The sequence below is a fragment of the Cyprinus carpio genome, chromosome A17, assembly GCF_018340385.1.
Source record: "Cyprinus carpio isolate SPL01 chromosome A17, ASM1834038v1, whole genome shotgun sequence".
In the NCBI taxonomy this organism is placed as follows: domain Eukaryota; kingdom Metazoa; phylum Chordata; class Actinopteri; order Cypriniformes; family Cyprinidae; genus Cyprinus; species Cyprinus carpio.
Genome location: NC_056588.1, coordinates 6391187 through 6409059, shown reverse-complemented (window position 1 = coordinate 6409059; position 17873 = coordinate 6391187). Strand labels below are relative to the sequence as shown.

At 35.6% G+C, this 17873-nt stretch overlaps 2 protein-coding genes across 3 annotated transcripts; both read left to right on the top strand.

Annotated features, from left to right (window-relative positions):
* Window positions 1-299: 299 nt before the first annotated feature.
* On the top strand, window positions 300-11785 carry LOC109057169 (ankyrin repeat domain-containing protein 6-like). Of its 2 annotated transcripts, XM_042773759.1 has the most exons (16): window positions 300-879; window positions 989-1035; window positions 3166-3278; window positions 3495-3593; window positions 3820-3918; window positions 4604-4702; window positions 4811-4909; window positions 5278-5376; window positions 5559-5636; window positions 6556-6660; window positions 6870-6995; window positions 7833-7994; window positions 8061-8213; window positions 8899-9012; window positions 9107-9332; window positions 10103-11785. In XM_042773759.1, exons 3-16 carry the CDS (start codon window positions 3276-3278, stop codon window positions 10666-10668), a joined length of 2028 nt encoding a protein of 675 aa, XP_042629693.1. In that variant the 5' UTR covers window positions 300-879; window positions 989-1035; window positions 3166-3275; the 3' UTR covers window positions 10669-11785. The 2 variants fall into 2 exon arrangements, with proteins under 2 accessions (XP_042629693.1, XP_042629692.1); XM_042773758.1 differs by lacking the exons at window positions 300-879; window positions 989-1035; window positions 3166-3278; ... (1 more) ...; window positions 3820-3918; window positions 4604-4702 and having other exon boundaries at window positions 4793-4909; window positions 8926-9012.
* Window positions 11786-15405: 3620 nt separating this feature from the next.
* On the top strand, window positions 15406-17382 carry LOC109057170 (gap junction alpha-10 protein-like). The gene is made up of 2 exons (XM_019074381.2): window positions 15406-15678; window positions 15937-17382. Exon 2 carries the CDS (start codon window positions 15958-15960, stop codon window positions 17371-17373), a length of 1416 nt encoding a protein of 471 aa, XP_018929926.2. The 5' UTR covers window positions 15406-15678; window positions 15937-15957; the 3' UTR covers window positions 17374-17382.
* Window positions 17383-17873: the final 491 nt, after the last annotated feature.

The following is a 17873-nucleotide window of genomic DNA, read 5'->3' as shown; positions in this document are numbered from 1 at the left end:
AGTAACACAATATTTTACTAACATACATAATAATACTGAAATGTATCAAATATAATAGATATCCAACGATCTTACAAAATACTAATAATTCAATATCAATAATTGACAACAGTAATGATAATAACATTTTTGCTTTTATTATTAGTATTATATACAAATGTATTTAATTGTTATTTAATTAAATAAAACATTATCAACTAACATATATCTAAACAAACTAAATAACTTAACTTATTTCAAATGTTGATTTCGTAGCCAGTCGACAGATGGCGCTGTAAGTGCTGTGATGTATCACTCAATAACTATTTATAGAGAATATTAAAGCACGTTTATGAGAGACGAGTGTCATTTTCTCTTTATGTTCACCGCTGCAAAAACTGTATAATAAATATTTTTGATATTAAGATTAATTTTCTAGTTTAGCTCTCGTTCTGTTGGGTGCAAACCTACAGTCTCAAACTTTATTATTGTACATACTTTGTCCTGATGTTCCAATAGGCCTCACAACCAAATAAGGGAACATTCGATCCATTACCTAATATGGAAATAAAGACAATTGCTTTAGAGAGCTGCACAATCTTCTGATTCCTCAGGGTCATAACTAGTCTGTTTAACTTCAAAGGATTAAATGGCTCTTTTTTACAGCTAATATTTTTTACATTTTTAAGTTCGGAAATCACTTACAGTACAGTTAGGCTATATAGAATAAAGAACAGGTTTAAAGGTATATACTGTAACACTGTAACATACTATACAGTGACTCCAGTTTGAACTACAGCCCATCTTCTCTTGATAGCCATACTGTGGTCTCACAGGATTTGACCTACTGCAATACCTCTGCTTCAATACAGCCACAAAGCCAGCAGACTGCCTGCTCATGTGGGTAATTTCCTCTGGGACAGCAGGCTGTGAGTGTGGTTAGGTGGTGTAATACAGATGTTTAGCGTGTGCACTATGTGAACTCTGCCCTTTTACTTTCTCATTCCAGCCACTGATGCTGTGGAACCCATCTGCCCCAAAAGAAACTCTAAAAAGGTATTTATTAAATTAATAATAACAACCATCATTAACTAATCTAAAATAAAAAATAAAACTTAATATAAAAAATTTATCTTTTAAAAAACCAGACTTTGTTTTGTTTTTAGCAGACACTGCTTCAGAAAAACCATAAACACACTATATCATAAAACTATATTGCACTGGTACAGTATATTATACATGGATCGTATAGAAATAATTTACTAAGCACAGATAATTAATTTAGACAATATACTGTTGTTGCTTATTGACAGCCCAGGTATCAAGTGATTTCAACAGTTTTGCTTTGAATGTACCAGACTTTGTTTTGTTTTTAGCAGACACTGCTTCAGTTTAAGCTTTGAGGGCAGCTGATCATATAAAATAAAGATCAGCTTAGAAATGATCCATGAGGCTCGAGCTATCAGCAGAAAGACAGCAATAGCTGGAGCTTTACATCTGTACTGATTCTAACTGTCATATAAAATAGACTATATACTGTACTGTAAAAGGTCTACAATATATGCTGAAACAATACATGATTTGCATTGATTTATTAAATATTTTAAATGGAGCAGAATTAAAATAATAATCAGAATAGTACAGTATTAAACTATTAAAATGACATGACATTTTAAGTTGAATATTTATTATTATTATTTTTATTATTGGTATTATAGTGTCTGGATGGCATTTCCCTGGTTGTGTTCCTTAGATGAGCAGAGATTGTAACTTCTTGTTCATTATTTTATGATATCTAACATGGATCCACCCATCTGGCTTTCAAACACTTTTCATTTTCGTGTTATCCTAAAATGAATCTTCCCTGTGAATGGAGTAATTCATGAATCCACATGATTTATGCGGCCTTTAGAACAAACTGCATGAGCAAAACACACTCACCCAGAAATGCTGTATTCTTATGATTGCATGCAACATTTCCACCCACTTTAAACTCCCGGATGTTGCATCTCTGTCACCATTAATTAAAAAAAAATACATACAATGACATTAAAAAGTCACGCATAAAGACCTTATTGATATATTATACAATTTTTTAGAATTTAAAAAAAGATAAACACTCATCATTCACCTACCTCCAAGTTTTGTGTTCTTTTTTCTATTTAACTAGTAAAAGAGACACCAGAGCTCTTCTCCATCTGTCCTACCATGACCCCAACATGTGAATGCAATATCATGCTTCCCTCAAACACCTGCTTTACTTTGCTTTAAGGAACAGATTTAGAGAAAAACTTAACATTACATCACTTGCTCACCAATGGATCCTCCGCAGTGAATGTAAGTGAAGAACACTAATGAAAATTTATTCAAAATTTAAAAAAAATAATAAAATTAAAAAATGTTGGCAGTTTAATTCAGTATATGATCAAGCAGAAACTTCTGTCAGTATGATTGTGGGTGTAGAACAGCAAAACTGAATAAAAATATGATTTAATTCAGTCTCATAACTTAAAGAATTTTAAATATTTATGTACAAAGGTTGCTTTAGTGCAGCAAAACATTAATAATTCATTAGCTAGACTAAAAGAGGTTATAAGCACAATTATTTCATGAACTGTTGAGCAAGACCAGAGCTCTTCTCCATCTGTCCTACCATGACCCAATTTAACTAGTAAAAGAGACACCAGAGCTCTTCTCCATCTGTCCTACCATGACCCAGCTGTAGCTTTTAGGACTCTCATCTGGGACATCTTGCTAAACCCATGAGATCAAACTCTGCAACTCTTCAATCTTTCTCTCTAGCACATTTGGTCCAGGCTATTCATGTGTCCATTGTTTAATGCATATTTTTTATGCTGTTTTCAGCAATCTCTCTAATGCTTCACCATTGCTGTATGCAGTCAAAATCACTCTTCAGTGACAAAATGAGATCATCACGTGCTCTTTTCTGAGAAATACTCAAGCCAAATCAACAAAACGCTGATTCTCTTGCCCATAGACCTAAAGGAAAGACTACAATGATTCTCTCTCTGTTCCTGTGCGAAGAGGGATTACCCATGTGACTCTTTTAATGTCAGTAAAGCCAGCTGGTCAAACGCTCTCGGTCTGTAAGTCCCTGTGTGCGGGATTGTGGCGCATCTGCGTGTGATTTCTTTTATGTGAGCATGCGTGTCTTGTTTTCCACAGGACGGCTGCTATCCAGTTCACCTGGTCTCACATAACAGTCACACTGAGGCAGCGCTCACTCCACAGGGGGTAGACGGCAGTTACAAAGGTGGCCTGGAAGATGTAAACTCATGGTCTATCTCTTTTACTTCTCTTTCTGTGTCTGTGTTGACCACTATTCCCTTGAGAGAATGATAAGAAGGCTAAAGCCAATATTTTATTTTCAATAACTTCTAGCAAGTTTTAATGTGGCTGATGTATGACCTCTGGTGGCCTTTGTGCTTAGAATATATGGCCACACAACAGTGCTAAATGTTAAATCAAACTGGATGTGTTTTTGTTTTTTCCAGGGTCATCAGACAGCCCTGCACCGGGCAGCTGTTGTGGGAAACCGTGACGCCATCTCTGCCCTCATCCATGGAGGCTGTGCACTTGATCTACAAGACAAGGTCTGTTCATTTGCAATCAGTAAATCATCTTTTTGTTTCATCATGAATATTAATAACAGAACTGCTGTAATTTAAACAAATCAAGATTCAAGAATCTTGTTAGCTGTAAATAAACCTGTCAGATGTAAAAATCCTGACTACTGTGGGAATGAGTCAGTTTTGTTAACTGAAAAACTGTTTGTTTGTGTTAAAATCAATGCTATCGAATCTGGTTTTCTTTTATCAGGAAGGAAACACTGCTTTGCATGAGGTATCATGGCATGGCTTCAGTTCATGTGTAAAGCTATTGGTCAAAGCTGGAGCCAACGTCCAAGTGAAGAACAAAGTAAGTCAATATTTCAACATTTTCTTTAGGATTAAATCAGATTATATATTTAAAAATGTCAATTTTCTCTAGTTTCTTTAGAGACCCCAACAAATATTTTGAAAAGCAAACATTTCCTTCCTATGTTTATGTATTTCATTTTAAAATAGGATACTCAAAAGCCATCAAATTTACATTTTATTATTATTTAAAAATATTTTGGGGCTTTTTTCATTTAGACAACATAAGGAACTTCTAACACAAACATATCACAACATAAATAAACATAGACAAAAAAGGGCTTCCTAGCAAAGGACATTTCCACCAGTCAGCTTTTAGGTTATGGTCTGTTTGTTTACAGCATGATTTGCTCTTTGATAGTCAGCTGATAGTATAGGCGAGGGACATTCTCATTCTACAGAATATTTGTATTTTTTCACTGCAAGTCTTAAATGCATTTTCCAGGATTTTTCTTTTTCTTTCTTTCTTTTTTTTTAAATGCATATTGTTTTTTTGTTTGTTTATTTTTTTGTTATTTTTTTTATGCATTACTGTAGATAAAACAGCTAGCAGATATGGACTAAAACCTGCTAAAACTCAACATTTTGAAAACTGGAGATTTCTTTTGGTGAATTCCAATGAATTATTATTATGCAATCAGTTTCAATTCTATTATTTAAAGTGTATTAATATTTTATTTTTAAAGGCAGGAAACACACCTCTACATCTAGCATGTCAGAACGGACATTCCCAGACCGCTCGAATTCTATTACAAGGTGGAGCATTGCCTGCCAGCAAAAACAATGCAAGTCCACTTCTAAAATCATTACAATCTATTTTAAATGATTATATTAATTGCAAAGTGAAAATAAAAAGTTCAACTTAAAATACTGAAAAATTTCTTTCAATCCAGGCAGGTGACACTTGTTTACACATTGCTGCACGCTACAATCACTTGGCCATGATTAAGATCCTCTTGGGCTCTTTCTGCTCTGTGACTGAGAAAAACCAGGTCAGATCCTCATTCTGATTGTTCTGAATCCAGCACCGATGTGGTTTATTTTTTTGTGTCACTGCTGTGTCCTAGTTTCTAAATTATTTTGTCTAAGACTATGTTAATAGACAATTATGCTATAAACTGTCAAAAGAAAACAAAACTAGGCTATATAATTATTTATGGCCTGATAGTGTATTATTTTATACTTCAACAAACCATTAGAAACTGGCACACAATGAAAAATTCAGAGACAAATAAACAATTAAATTGGCTGCTTTTAACCACTAGATTGTAGTTTACATTACAGCATCTTCTCCTGTTAATTGCATGTATAATTACAGCTTTTTGGTCATAGTCTTGGGGAAAATCAACATATTTTACAGATAGGAGACACTGCACTCCATGTCGCTGCTGCCCTAAATCACAAGAAAACTGTCAATCTGTTACTGGAAGCTGGAGCTGACGCAAACATCAGAAACAACGTAAGTCATGTAATCTCATGAAATGCATGAATCTCTTTATGATTGTGTGATTATTATGAAAGTAAGTTATAATGAGGGTGGGGATGGGGTTATAACAAGGCCACTCAAATTGAGCTGTAAATTGCTTTGGGTGACAGAATCTGCTAAATGACCATTTATTTACATGCTAAATCTATCAACAGACAGGCCACACCGCTCTTGATAAAGCCCAAGACAACAACAACCGAGATTTGGCTATTCTTCTAGCAAAATCTAATCAGGTAAGTAATGTTATTACATTCAAAGATTTTTAATTTAGAACCAGTTCATTGTCCTGTTAGACATGCCCTTTATAGCAAAGCGTTACATGATCACTTGATTCACTTCTGACACAATCAACTCTACTGAACGAACCGGTTTGATGAATAATGACTCACTCATAAAGGCAGTCCCTTAATTGTTCCTAAATGAACAAATCAGTTTTAATGCTTTAATGGCTCATAAAGGCAGTCCCTTGATCTATTTCTAAATGATTCAGTGTTTTGGAATTAATTGGTTGGTAAATGATTCAAATGACTCACTCGCACAGAGTCAATGAAAATTCTCCAACACTCTCAGAAATAAAGGTACAAAAGCTGTCACTGGGGCGGTACCTTTTCAAAAGGTACACTGAAAAAATATGCTGTTCTGTGTGAACAGAACAAAACTAGTTTCAAGGACCAGAACAAACTTATTAACTATACTAGTATAATAAAATATCTGCAGGAGAGATTTATCTTGTGAATATATTTATTTCGCCAACATACATGTTTACTTTTGAATGTCAGAGGGTGTAGTTTTTTAGTTTTGTATTTTTTGTTTACATTTTAATTTTAGTTAGTTTTAATTAACATTATTATTAATAAAATGTTTTTTGATTTTTTGTTATTTTTATTAGTTATTGTTTTATTATTATTTTTTAATGTCTGTATAAATTTGTTTATTTTTATTTCAGTTTAAATATGATAATAAAAATAAATAAAAAAGAGAAATGTTGATTTTTTTTTTTTTTTTTTTTTTTTTGGTTTAAGTTTTTTCCGTGTACCCTTGTGTAGTTACAGCATCTACCAGCAGGAGCTAAATGAAATATCCTAACCGTCCAAATTACAATCTTTATTTAATCAGTAGCTTCTCCAACTAAAGTTGTATGTCCCTGCTCAGTTGCAGAGGTTTGCTCGTGGAAAGACAGTGAGAAAAAGAAGAGATGTCTTGGGGGCCCAGAGGAGAACTCAGTCCCTCCCCAGAGTTCATTCCTCCCGACAGAAGGTGGAAAATTCAGATAAGATTCACCCATGTAGAACGACATCTGCGCTGTCGCAGATTCATCATTTGTAATATGATTGGGGTCTAGGGGCCAGTGAGAAGAAAATGTCACATGACTACTAAGCTTTCATAACCCTAAAAGAGATCAGAGGTCATGTGATTGTTTTCGCCTAAATATCTCTCTCATGCTAAGCACTCCCTTCATTGCGCAGGACTGTACTGAAGTGGCAGAAGACACAAACAACTGTGATCAAGTACATCACAGGATACAACCTGAACGGAACACGGCAACTTTGAACCCAGGCACAAGGAGAAAGATCAGGAGCCCAAGAATAAAGGTGCTGATATTACATTTATATCAATATTAATTAACATTATTATAATATTATACCATATTACCATGATGCAGTGTTATTGTATGGTGATATGGTGTTGTATAATTTTACATGGTCTATTTTGCAATAATGACATGCTGACTGTACATTATTCTGCTTATTAGAAGACTTAAAAAAATAAACCTGAAAAATGTATTTATTATTTTTATATTAATAAAATTAATCTTAATAACATTAATATTAAAACAATTTACAGATTGTTATATAAATTTCAGAGTGCAATATAATAACTTATATTCACTGTAAATAGTTAAGAAACATTTTTTTTATCAGTTTAACCCAATATGATCAGGTAGACTCATCATTTTGATCGTCTTAAAACAAATTTATTTAGATGTTATCACGTTTTTAGGTGACAATTTTTAAATGATCCTAGAAGGTTTATTTTACAATAATAAAATGCTGACTGTACATTATTCTGGTTATTAGGTGGCTTAGTAACTAAAAAATAAAACATGAGCTATTTGATTGAAGTTATTATTTTAATATAAAAAATATCTTAATGAATCTTAATTTTACTATTAAAACAATTTAGCGATCATTACATGAATTAAACTATATCAATTATAAATCGAAAAAACCTGATATAATCAGGTAGACTCATTAAAAAAAATTGTCTTAAATAAAACAAGTTCATTTAGATGTTATCACATTTTCAGATGATTCATTTTACCTAATTTTTTCCCTTTCTAATAACAGTCTAGTAATCCCTGCTTTTGCATGAACATTTAAAAAAGTGCTCTGTTAAATAATTCTAAATATGTTTTTTGCTATTAAAAGTTGGAACATGTGTTCCGGAGAGAATATCACCTACATGAGAGAGGATCTCCATCCCAGAGAGTAATACACAGCAGCTCCAGCTCTCAGGAGGAAGAGGAAACTCCTGGAAAAGCCTATCAGCTTTATACACTGTACAGGGATAAAGATGGACAGATAAAGCAGGTAAATTCTACATTAGAGTTAATGCACTTGTTTGTTTTAAACCTCTTAACCAGTGTCTGCAAACAGGCTCCTGCGAATGACTGTCATTGTAAGCCCCTCATTAAAACTCTGGAGAATAAGCTGAAAGCCACAAAGATGGAGATGAGGTCAGAAATGCACACTGTCCAAGAGGAGATGAACTGCAGGCTAGGCAGAATAGAGCAAAAAAACAAGCATCAGGTACATTTTACTTTATAACCTTCTATATTTAGAGATGAAATGTATAAATTACTTTTTTAAAGTTTGGTGTACTTTTACAAATACTTTTATAAAATGTCTCTTACAAAAGCTGCATTTATTTGATCAAAAATACAGTAAAAATAGTAATACTGTAAAATGTTATTACAAGTTAAAATAACTGTATTCTATTTTAATATATTTTAAAATGTAATTTATTCCTGTGATGGCAAAGCTGCATTTCCGCAGCCATAAATGATTTGAAATGTTTTATTCATAATTAAATTATTTGAAATATAAATCTTTTGTAAAATTATAAATGTCTTTACTACAACTTTTGATCAATTTAATGCATTCTTGTTGAATCAAAGAAAAAAAAAAGAAAATCTTACGGACCCTGAACTTTTGAACGGAAGTGTAATATAAATAAAGTTTGAGATGTGAAATTTTTTCTATTTGGCATTCTTTGAATTGGAATGAAAAAATGCCTTTCAAAAATTTATCAAAATAAGTATAAATAACTTACGAATATAAGTTAACGAATATAAGACTTGATCATGGTTGGTTTTGATGCATAGCTCATTATTGTAGATTTCTTGGTAATCCAATATGAAAAAAATTAATTAGAAAAACAATTCCAAAACACTGAAAATGTGGGTATTAGAGACAAATATCTCTTTATGTTCAGATTAAAGTTCTTGAGAAACTTATGCAGGAGCGTGTGTCGGCTGAGACAATGGAGTGTCATTATCAAATCAATCAAAGAGCCACCCTGGAACGCATGGAGGATGAGAGAAAACAGGTACAATACCTTAAGAGAAGAGATGCACTACAATTGCATCAGCCTAGACATGATTTATCAAACTTATATTGCTCTGTTTTTATCTTTCATGCAGGTAGCTGCTACCAATGCTGTGAAAAACTGGTGCATGTCTAAGATTCAGGATCTTGAAGTGCGAATGCCTGCAGAGACACAGTTCTACAAACCTCTGCGCTCTCCATCGGTGGATCACTCTCTGGTGGACTCAGACCCCGAGGGTCTCCCACTGCTGTCGCTCATCTCTGAGGAGAGCTCCAGCTCACTGGCCACCTATGTCAATGTGTTACCCAGCCCAGGAGCAGGTCATAACAATGATGTGAAAAGTCTTAAATTTGGGGATGCACTTTGAAGGAGATACTTTGAGATGAACCTGAATGGTTCTTCAGATTTTTTTTAATCAGTGTTATTATTTCCAGTAAAAATATCTAAACATTCATAAAGCAAGATGTACTTTTCAGCAAAAAAAATAAAATAAAATTATATATATATATATATAAATATAGACTTGTTTTCAGAAAATTTATATATATATATATATATATATATATATATATATATATATTAACTAAGAGGTACTTCATATATAAATACCTTTTTTAGAAAATGTATCTTGAATGCAATATATTTATCATATTGAAAATATATGTATAATATTTTACATATTTTTTTTCACTCATGTTAAAGTAAAGATGGACTGACTTCTCCAACCCATTTTACTGCCACATTTTGAAATAGGGTGAAATAGAAAATATGAGCGAAATAGGAAACTCGAAAAGAAAAAAGCTGACTGATGACATCAGCTTAAAATGAAGGTCATTTTTGATGTAATATTATGAAGATTTTTTTATTAAGACCAAAAACTTATACTAAGAAAGTAAATAGGGTTAGTTTTTTATTTCATGCTGACTTTAAGCATTAAACTAAGCATTTTATTTTTTATTGTTTGAGTGTTTTTAATACTCTAAAACTAAATCTAAAATATTAAATGAATATTTGAGAGTATATGACTCTAAACAATAAATAATAACAAAAATAAATGAATAAATATTTTTATCTTTCCATATTCACACAGATGATTATCATAACCTGTCAGCTCCTTCAATGGTCAAACACAAACCTCTATCATGGAAGCTGGTGGCTGCTGACCCCAAGTGGCACAGAGCAGAAGTGCAGGAGGTTGATGCCTCAAAGTCCAGGTCAGACAAAAGGGATGAACTGTGTGAGAGCACTGCCAGCAGCAGCCTGTCCACATCCAGCAAGCGTTACAATGACAGTGACACAGAACCAGTGCCCAGCCTGGCCTGGAAACACAGCAGGCACCTGAAGGACAGGATTAAAACACATCACGCTCAAACCCAGCAGAGCAACACCATGAAGACCCTGGAGGTGTTTTCCCAGCGGCCCATGGAAGCCACCTTCACCCAAGAGCGGGCAAACTTGCATGCTATGGAGGTGACACAGCGTTTCTTTGAGACGGTCTCCACACAGCTGGAACGCTGGTATGAGAGGAAGCTCCAGGAAGAGCAGAAGGTGGCAGAACAGAAAGCAATGCAGGACAGAGCCAGTCTACTGGAGAAGATCAACACACTGGAAGAAGAGCTACAGAAGCTTCGCACTAACACTAATATAAACTTTTGACACATACGGTACTATCCCCTTATACATGAATTCCACTTAATATGAAAGTCGTGGCAATACAAATGAGATTGGAGTTTTCTAAACGCTGAGTAAACTTACAGTAATTTTATTGTACTGCAGTAAAACACATGGATGCAAAACTATTTTAAAATTTATAAGACTCCAAATCAAAGTTTTATTTTGACAGTGGCAGGAATTATTATATGTAGGTTGTGGTTATGCTAACTGTACAACAGTGCTCTATTAGCCAAATGAGTACAGTACTTCTTTGCTCAATGTCAAGTCATCCAGAAATGAAAACTGTTATCATTTACTCGCTATCTTGTCTTTCAAACGGGGTTGAGAAAGATTCAGAATAAAAGAAGTGCCTTCCTTTCACTGAGCTGGAATGTGAATTGAATTGGCCACACCCCACAGGAAGTTCTATTGGAATTTGAATCGGAATGACAGGAAGAGGAACTTGCCGAATAGTGATTCAAAGAAATTTAAATGTTGTTCCATCCTTGTGAAATATATAAAGTGTATATTTTGTTTTCTATAGTACAGTAAAAGTTAATGAAGTCTAGTAATTAAAAAAAAAAATACAAGTAATACATTTCAGCTGACATCACAGGAATACAATTATTTTTTTTTTAAAATATATTAAAATAGAAAAGTTATTTTAAATCATAATACATGAGCAAATTAATGCAGCCTAGATGAGCATATAAAAGAGTCCAAACTTAAAAAAAAAGAAAATCATATTATACAGTTTGGGATGGCATCATAGTGAGCAAAAATTGACAGAATTGACCATTTTTATATTTGTATAAAATATTACTTTCAGTGATTAAATTATCTTACCTCCAAAAATACTGAGTTATTGCTTGTGAGGACTGAAATATTGTGAATTAAGTTGTATAGAAATGCTTTTCAGCTAGTCAAGATTAATAGTAGACTTTTTATAAGACAGAATTACTTTAAGTTACATAGTATTTGTTATTGTAAAATGTAGCTATAATATATTGTTTGACTCTTCAGGCTCTGTACATACAAAATGTAATTAAAATGTTTTAATTAAATTGCATCTATAGTAGTTTAACCTGAGAATAAAGAGAACTGTTTAAAATGCTTGCAAGAATGCAGTATGTTGTGTTTTGATTGATGATACTTGAGAATTCATGCGATACATGTGAAAGCTATTAAAGTTTGATGATTCAAATGTTTAACGCTCGTGACCCACCATGATCTCTGCAGCACAGCATTTCTGTTTTTGCAAGAGTCAGATGCATGATAATCCAATATACAGTGTCAGATTTGATCTTATCTTTTCATAAAGAATTTGTATCTTTTCCACTAAATGATTCATGATCATGTTCACCACAAAGTTGAAAACTATCTAATACTTTGAAACTCTAAACTCTAACTCTAACTCTTTAAGTACGAGGCTAAAAAAAAAAAAAAAAAAAAAAAAAAAGAAAAACTCAAAGTCTAACATTATTTTATATGTTTTCAAGGTAACGCTATTCACGCTCTGTTCTTCACCCTGTTCACACCCTAAACCACTTCTCGGTAAATATCCGCAGGCGTGTTAGAATCTCATTATCTCAAAACAGTCAGATCAGGGCTGCACGAGTCTGTATTGATTGAAATGGATCAGAGTGAAATAATCTATAAACGTGGTGGACGTCCATCCCACTGCCTCCATCCAACTCTCGCCCCAAACAACAAATATTTCTACACTACAACTAAAACAAAAGGCTGTTGCAGTCGCATTTTTTTAAATATTTTATTTTGTAAAAAATTTTTTTTTACATTATTACATATTTAAATATTTATATTTTTGCAGTGATTTTTTAATAGTATTTTTTAAAAAAAACTCAAAAATATTAAAACAAAGTGACAAAAAAAAAGAAAAAAAAAAAGAGTTGACTCCACAGACGGAAGGGTAGCCTAAAGAGTAGCCTGCAATCTATTATATATGCACAAGGCACATCATAAACCCATCTTTTTAGGTAAGTACCAGGAGTGGGTGTCATTAAATAGTTTTTTAATAGGACTGTATTTGTATTTAACGTGATCACAACTTAATAAAAACATTGTAAGTTACTAACACTTTCATTCCCACAGATATTCAAACAGCGAGCAACGAACATACATTATCAGAACATTATCACTTCAGTGTACTCTAGGGTGAGTTTGAGCACTCTCAAAAAAAACTTACATTATAATAAATGAAGTTGTCTACATTATGAAATGAATCTCTTGTATCTCAGCACTTTGTTGTTTATGAGAAAATTCTCGAGATTGCAGAGTTCGGCCCACGAGCCCGTGCACAGAACAAAACTCTGGGGTTTCAGCGATGACTAACCTGGACGCCTCTGATTGCCCACTGCATTCATAAAATCAGCAGAATCGTGTGTGATTGGTTACAATGCGCAAAGCATTGAAAACATGATGAAATATGATTGCAACATGGCCAGGTTCACACAGCAGCAGAATACGGTTTTCAGTCCTGTGAGTTCACTAGTTATTTTCAGGATTGACAACCGCATTGTAGAACTGAACTCACACTCATACAATTTTAGGGACTCACAAATGTATTTTTGGTGCTGTGTGAAAAGAACCATTCTGGACAACTTCTTGTCACATACACCTTTTCCACCAAGGCAGTCTGAGTGCTGGTTCAGAGCCAGAGCCTAGTTTTAAATCGGTTCTTTGTCTTTCGATACCCAAAGCACCAGCTCTGAACCAGGAAAAATGGTTCATTAGTAGCACCAAAATATTGCTGGTTTAGAAGTAAGAACTGCTTGCATCAGGGGCTGGGGGCGGGGTTATTGTGACAAACAAGAACAGAAACTTTTGAATGCTAATTTTGAAATAGCAGTTAAACACGATGGATGCGATTAAGCAAAAACAACAGTGGTCTGAGAAGGAAACAAGCTGCTTTCTTGCACTCTGGTCCTCTGCTGAAGTCCAGAATAAATTAGACGGAGCTTCACGCACGAAACCGGTGTTGCACCAAATTTAACGCGAGATGGCTGCAGTGGGGTTCGACAGGAACATTGAACAGATTAGCAACAAACTTAAAATATTGAAGAAAGAGTACAGGGACCAAAAAAGGACCTCGGTTGAAGCGGCAATGGCCGGCCACATCGAAACCCACATTTCGACAAAAGATGAGATGTATTCAGTGACGTAAGACCTGGCTCTGTGGTGGCTCTCTAGACCATGGAAAGGCAAACCGGTTCTTAGAAGGCTTGCCAGTCAAACCAACTCCAAACCAGCAATAGCACTAGCTCTGAACATGCTGGTGGAAAAGGCTGTGTGAACAGGAAATTTCGATACTCACACCTATAAGTAAAACACTGACAGTGTGAACATTATATCATAGCATTGTGCCTGGTAACCAGGTCTTTCAGGCTGTGATAGCTTTATGTCTCTCTTTTTTTCTCATATAGTAAGTTAAATTCAAATCAATTTTTTTTTATTAAATGTAAATTTATTTAGGTTACTTGGTGAGCAGCCGCATAATAAGTGGGATAATGTTAAGTCATCCACTCATTATCGCAAAACAAACCCATTCACAATGGTGTGAAACTGTTTATTTTAATAAAATTACCAAACGGTTTATTTTAAGAAAATTACAACACATAACCTATCACCACACATCCACTTCTTGCACTTTTTCAACTTAAAAGTACAATTTCCCCTAGTTGCAATACCAACAACCTGTTCCTCAAAATTCAGTGCACATTTTGGCCCTGATCAAGGCAATTAGACACAACGAAGTACCGCAGAATAATGACCAATAGATGGTTTTCTGCCTTTTGTTTGGTACCATATGAACTCATTGTGTAATGCAACGTCCCTGATGTGACTTCTGGCATTTGCAGTTCAAGCTTCTGCAAGGGAAAATCAAATCAATCTCCCATTGACTCTGTCAGCATGTGATGGAAAGCTAATTAAAGGCCCTGAGGGATGGCTGGTCATTTTATGAAGCATGTAGTGTGATCGGCGAGATGATCCAGTTGTGCAGTGCCTGAAAGGTTCGGGTAGGGACGAATCAGGATAACAAAATCACGTGCATGTGCTGACTGGTGGATCACGGCTTGCCTTGTTCCCCCCGTTGTTTCAATACAAAACCATGTTTTTTAAATCAATTGCTATTGGATTTATAGTGTAAATGCACAATACTGTGCAAATACGCTTTTAATGAGATTTGTGCCACATAAAACTAGAAAAAAGAACATGCTAAACAAATCACTGCAGTATTGATGGATTGAGTTTAGGAGGGGGGCATGATGCAATCGAGTGCAAGGTCTTTCATTTGACATTGAGTGCTCACAAACGTAAACAACATGGAAAGCTCGGCAAAACTCAAAGGGAAACAAAGGAAAATGGTGAAATAGAGTTGATCAAATTGACATGCGTCATTTTGTTCGAGGTGCAGGGTTAGATAAAAAAAGATCCCCTTTTTGAAATCTGTCTAACAGATGTGCACAATGTAGTTATGAGCTATGAAACTGGGCTTTAATTGACTGGCATTATAGATTACACAAAAGATTAATCCTTAAATAGGAAGGATTTACATGCTTACAAAAGTTTGAAACCCATTTTCTTGTTCGAGCCAACATGATAGTTGGGTTTGCAAGAAAATGGCTTGCTGGAGAGAAATATCATGAAATTTTGCGTGGCAGAATATACTGTATTGACTGCATGAGGGACATTTGGTTGGTTGGCATCGCGGGGAACTTTTTATGTGTGTGTGGGTGCTGTTTTCAGCAATTGCTTGATAAGATCTGCCATGGGGCATTGTCCTGTCAGTTTCTGATCAATTTCTACATCCTGTGAACTTGCTGCATGCAACAACTGTGGGGAGCATTCACTGTAGCCGACATTATGCGGAGAGACCGGCTGCGTTTTAATGTGCAAACTCCATGGCTGTAAAATGAAGGAATGATTTTCCTTGTTTGGGAAAACATGCTTGTTTATATACCAAGGAAACAAGACAGCAAATCCCACTGAAACGTAAGTTCATTTTAGTTTGGTTTTGTGGAAAAAGCATTGATTGGCTATGGACTATTATTTGGGCAAAATTACATACAAGCAGTTTGTTGCTCCATGTGCATGACTTTCTAGACTTGGAATTTATGCTTTTTTGTTTGTCGAATACATGCAAAAAGCTTTATGCATGATGGCTAATGCATAAATGCAAAAACAAAGAAAGAAAGAATAAAGCAACTTGAACAGTAGCCTAAACTCCTATTTTTTTTGTCTTAAAATAAGCACGGACATGTGGCGGTGAAGATGGGGGACTGGAACTTGTTGGGGAGCATTTTAGAGGAGGTCCATATTCACTCCACCATCGTGGGTAAAATATGGCTGACCATCCTGTTCATATTCCGGATGCTGGTTCTCGGCGTGGCGGCTGAGGATGTTTGGGTGGACGAGCAGAGTGAGTTCATCTGCAACACAGACCAGCCGGGATGCAAGAACGTCTGCTACGACCAGGCATTCCCAATATCGCTAATTCGCTTTTGGGTACTGCAGATCATTTTTGTTTCCTCACCTTCATTGGTGTACATGGGACATGCTCTGTACCGGCTGAGGGCTTTGGACAAAGAACGGCACAAGAGGAAAATCCAGCTAAGAGCCGAGCTGGAAGAGATGGAATCCCTCTTGGAGGAGCACAAGAAGTTGGAGAAGGAACTGAGGAAGCTAGAAGAGCAAAAGAAAATTAGGAAGGCTCCTCTGAGGGGCTCCTTGTTGCGCACATATATAATTCATATCCTTACCAGATCAGTGGTAGAAGTGGCATTCATTGTGGGGCAGTATATCTTATATGGGATTGGACTGGATCCTTTGTACAAGTGTGAGAGGGTGCCTTGCCCGAACAGCGTGGACTGTTACGTTTCCAGGCCGACGGAGAAGACCATCTTCATGGTTTTCATGATTGTCATCGCAGGGGTTTCGCTGTTCCTGAACCTTTTGGAAATATCCCACTTGGGGGTGAAAAAAATTAAACAGACTCTAAGCGGACTCCAGCTTGTTGAGGACAACAGTCTTTGCAAACCCAAGCACTCGACCATTCAGCAACTGTGTGTAATGACGAATATGTCCCCCCACAAAAACCCACAGTTGAAAACTTTTATCCAACAGGGGCAAATGGACCCTCCACTGTTTCTAACCAGTGCTTGTGTCGGCTCGAGCAACGACATGCTGCAGCACAACAGTTTCACCGCAGCCACCCTCCCAGTGTCCTGCATAACCCAGCAGCCCCGGCAAATGCGGCAGCCTAGCCAGGGAATGATCCATGAACTGCACTCCCAAGGGTCCATGGAGTTACTAGAGGACCGGGAAAACCGCGGCCAGCATCTAGAGAGCAGTAACGGCTCAGAGAGGGATGTTAGGCCTTTTAACTCGGGTCATCTGGGTCCTGAGGGTCATACAGAAATACCAGCCTGCCTTCGCAACGCTCTGCACAGGCCCAGTCGTGTGCCAGACCTGGGGGACGATGCTGTGGAGTCCTCCGAGAGCGACTTCTGTCCGCCCAACAGGAAAGCCAGTTTTATGGTCCGTATGCCCTCGGACAGCATTTCTGGCAGTCCGTCGTGTCCCTCCACAAGGAGTTCGGAGTCCGAGCTGGGCTCCCTCAACGACCTGCCAATGAACCCACCACCAGGGGGAGGAAGACGGATGTCTATGGCAAGTAGACACAGTTGACACACAGCTACTAAGCTAGTAATATTGAGGCATTTTATTTCGGAACAGAAAAATAAATTTATTTCTAGATCAGATTCCACCTGTAACATAATATATATATATATATATATATATATATATATATAGTGTAGAGTGTGTGTGTTTATATTAATGTTTTATATATTAATATTATAATAGCATTCAAATTACTTAACTAAAAATATTAAATAAATACTAAAAATAAATACTGATGAATGTTATTTCTCAGATGTGTGCCTAATTTGTTTATTGAAATGAAAAATGTCTCTTTTTTTACAGAGTGTATTCTTGGATATCTCTTCCATCATGAAAAAGTGAAATTAAGAAGGGCAGAAGGACAATAGGAATGTAACAGGCCGTTCATGAGCAGAAATGAATGGAGATATCAGCGACAAAGGCTCTGCAGGATAGCACTGGTTTAACACAGCTTCAGCGTGGTATAAGTTGTGCTGTTTTATACTGTTAATTTTTTATTTTATGCA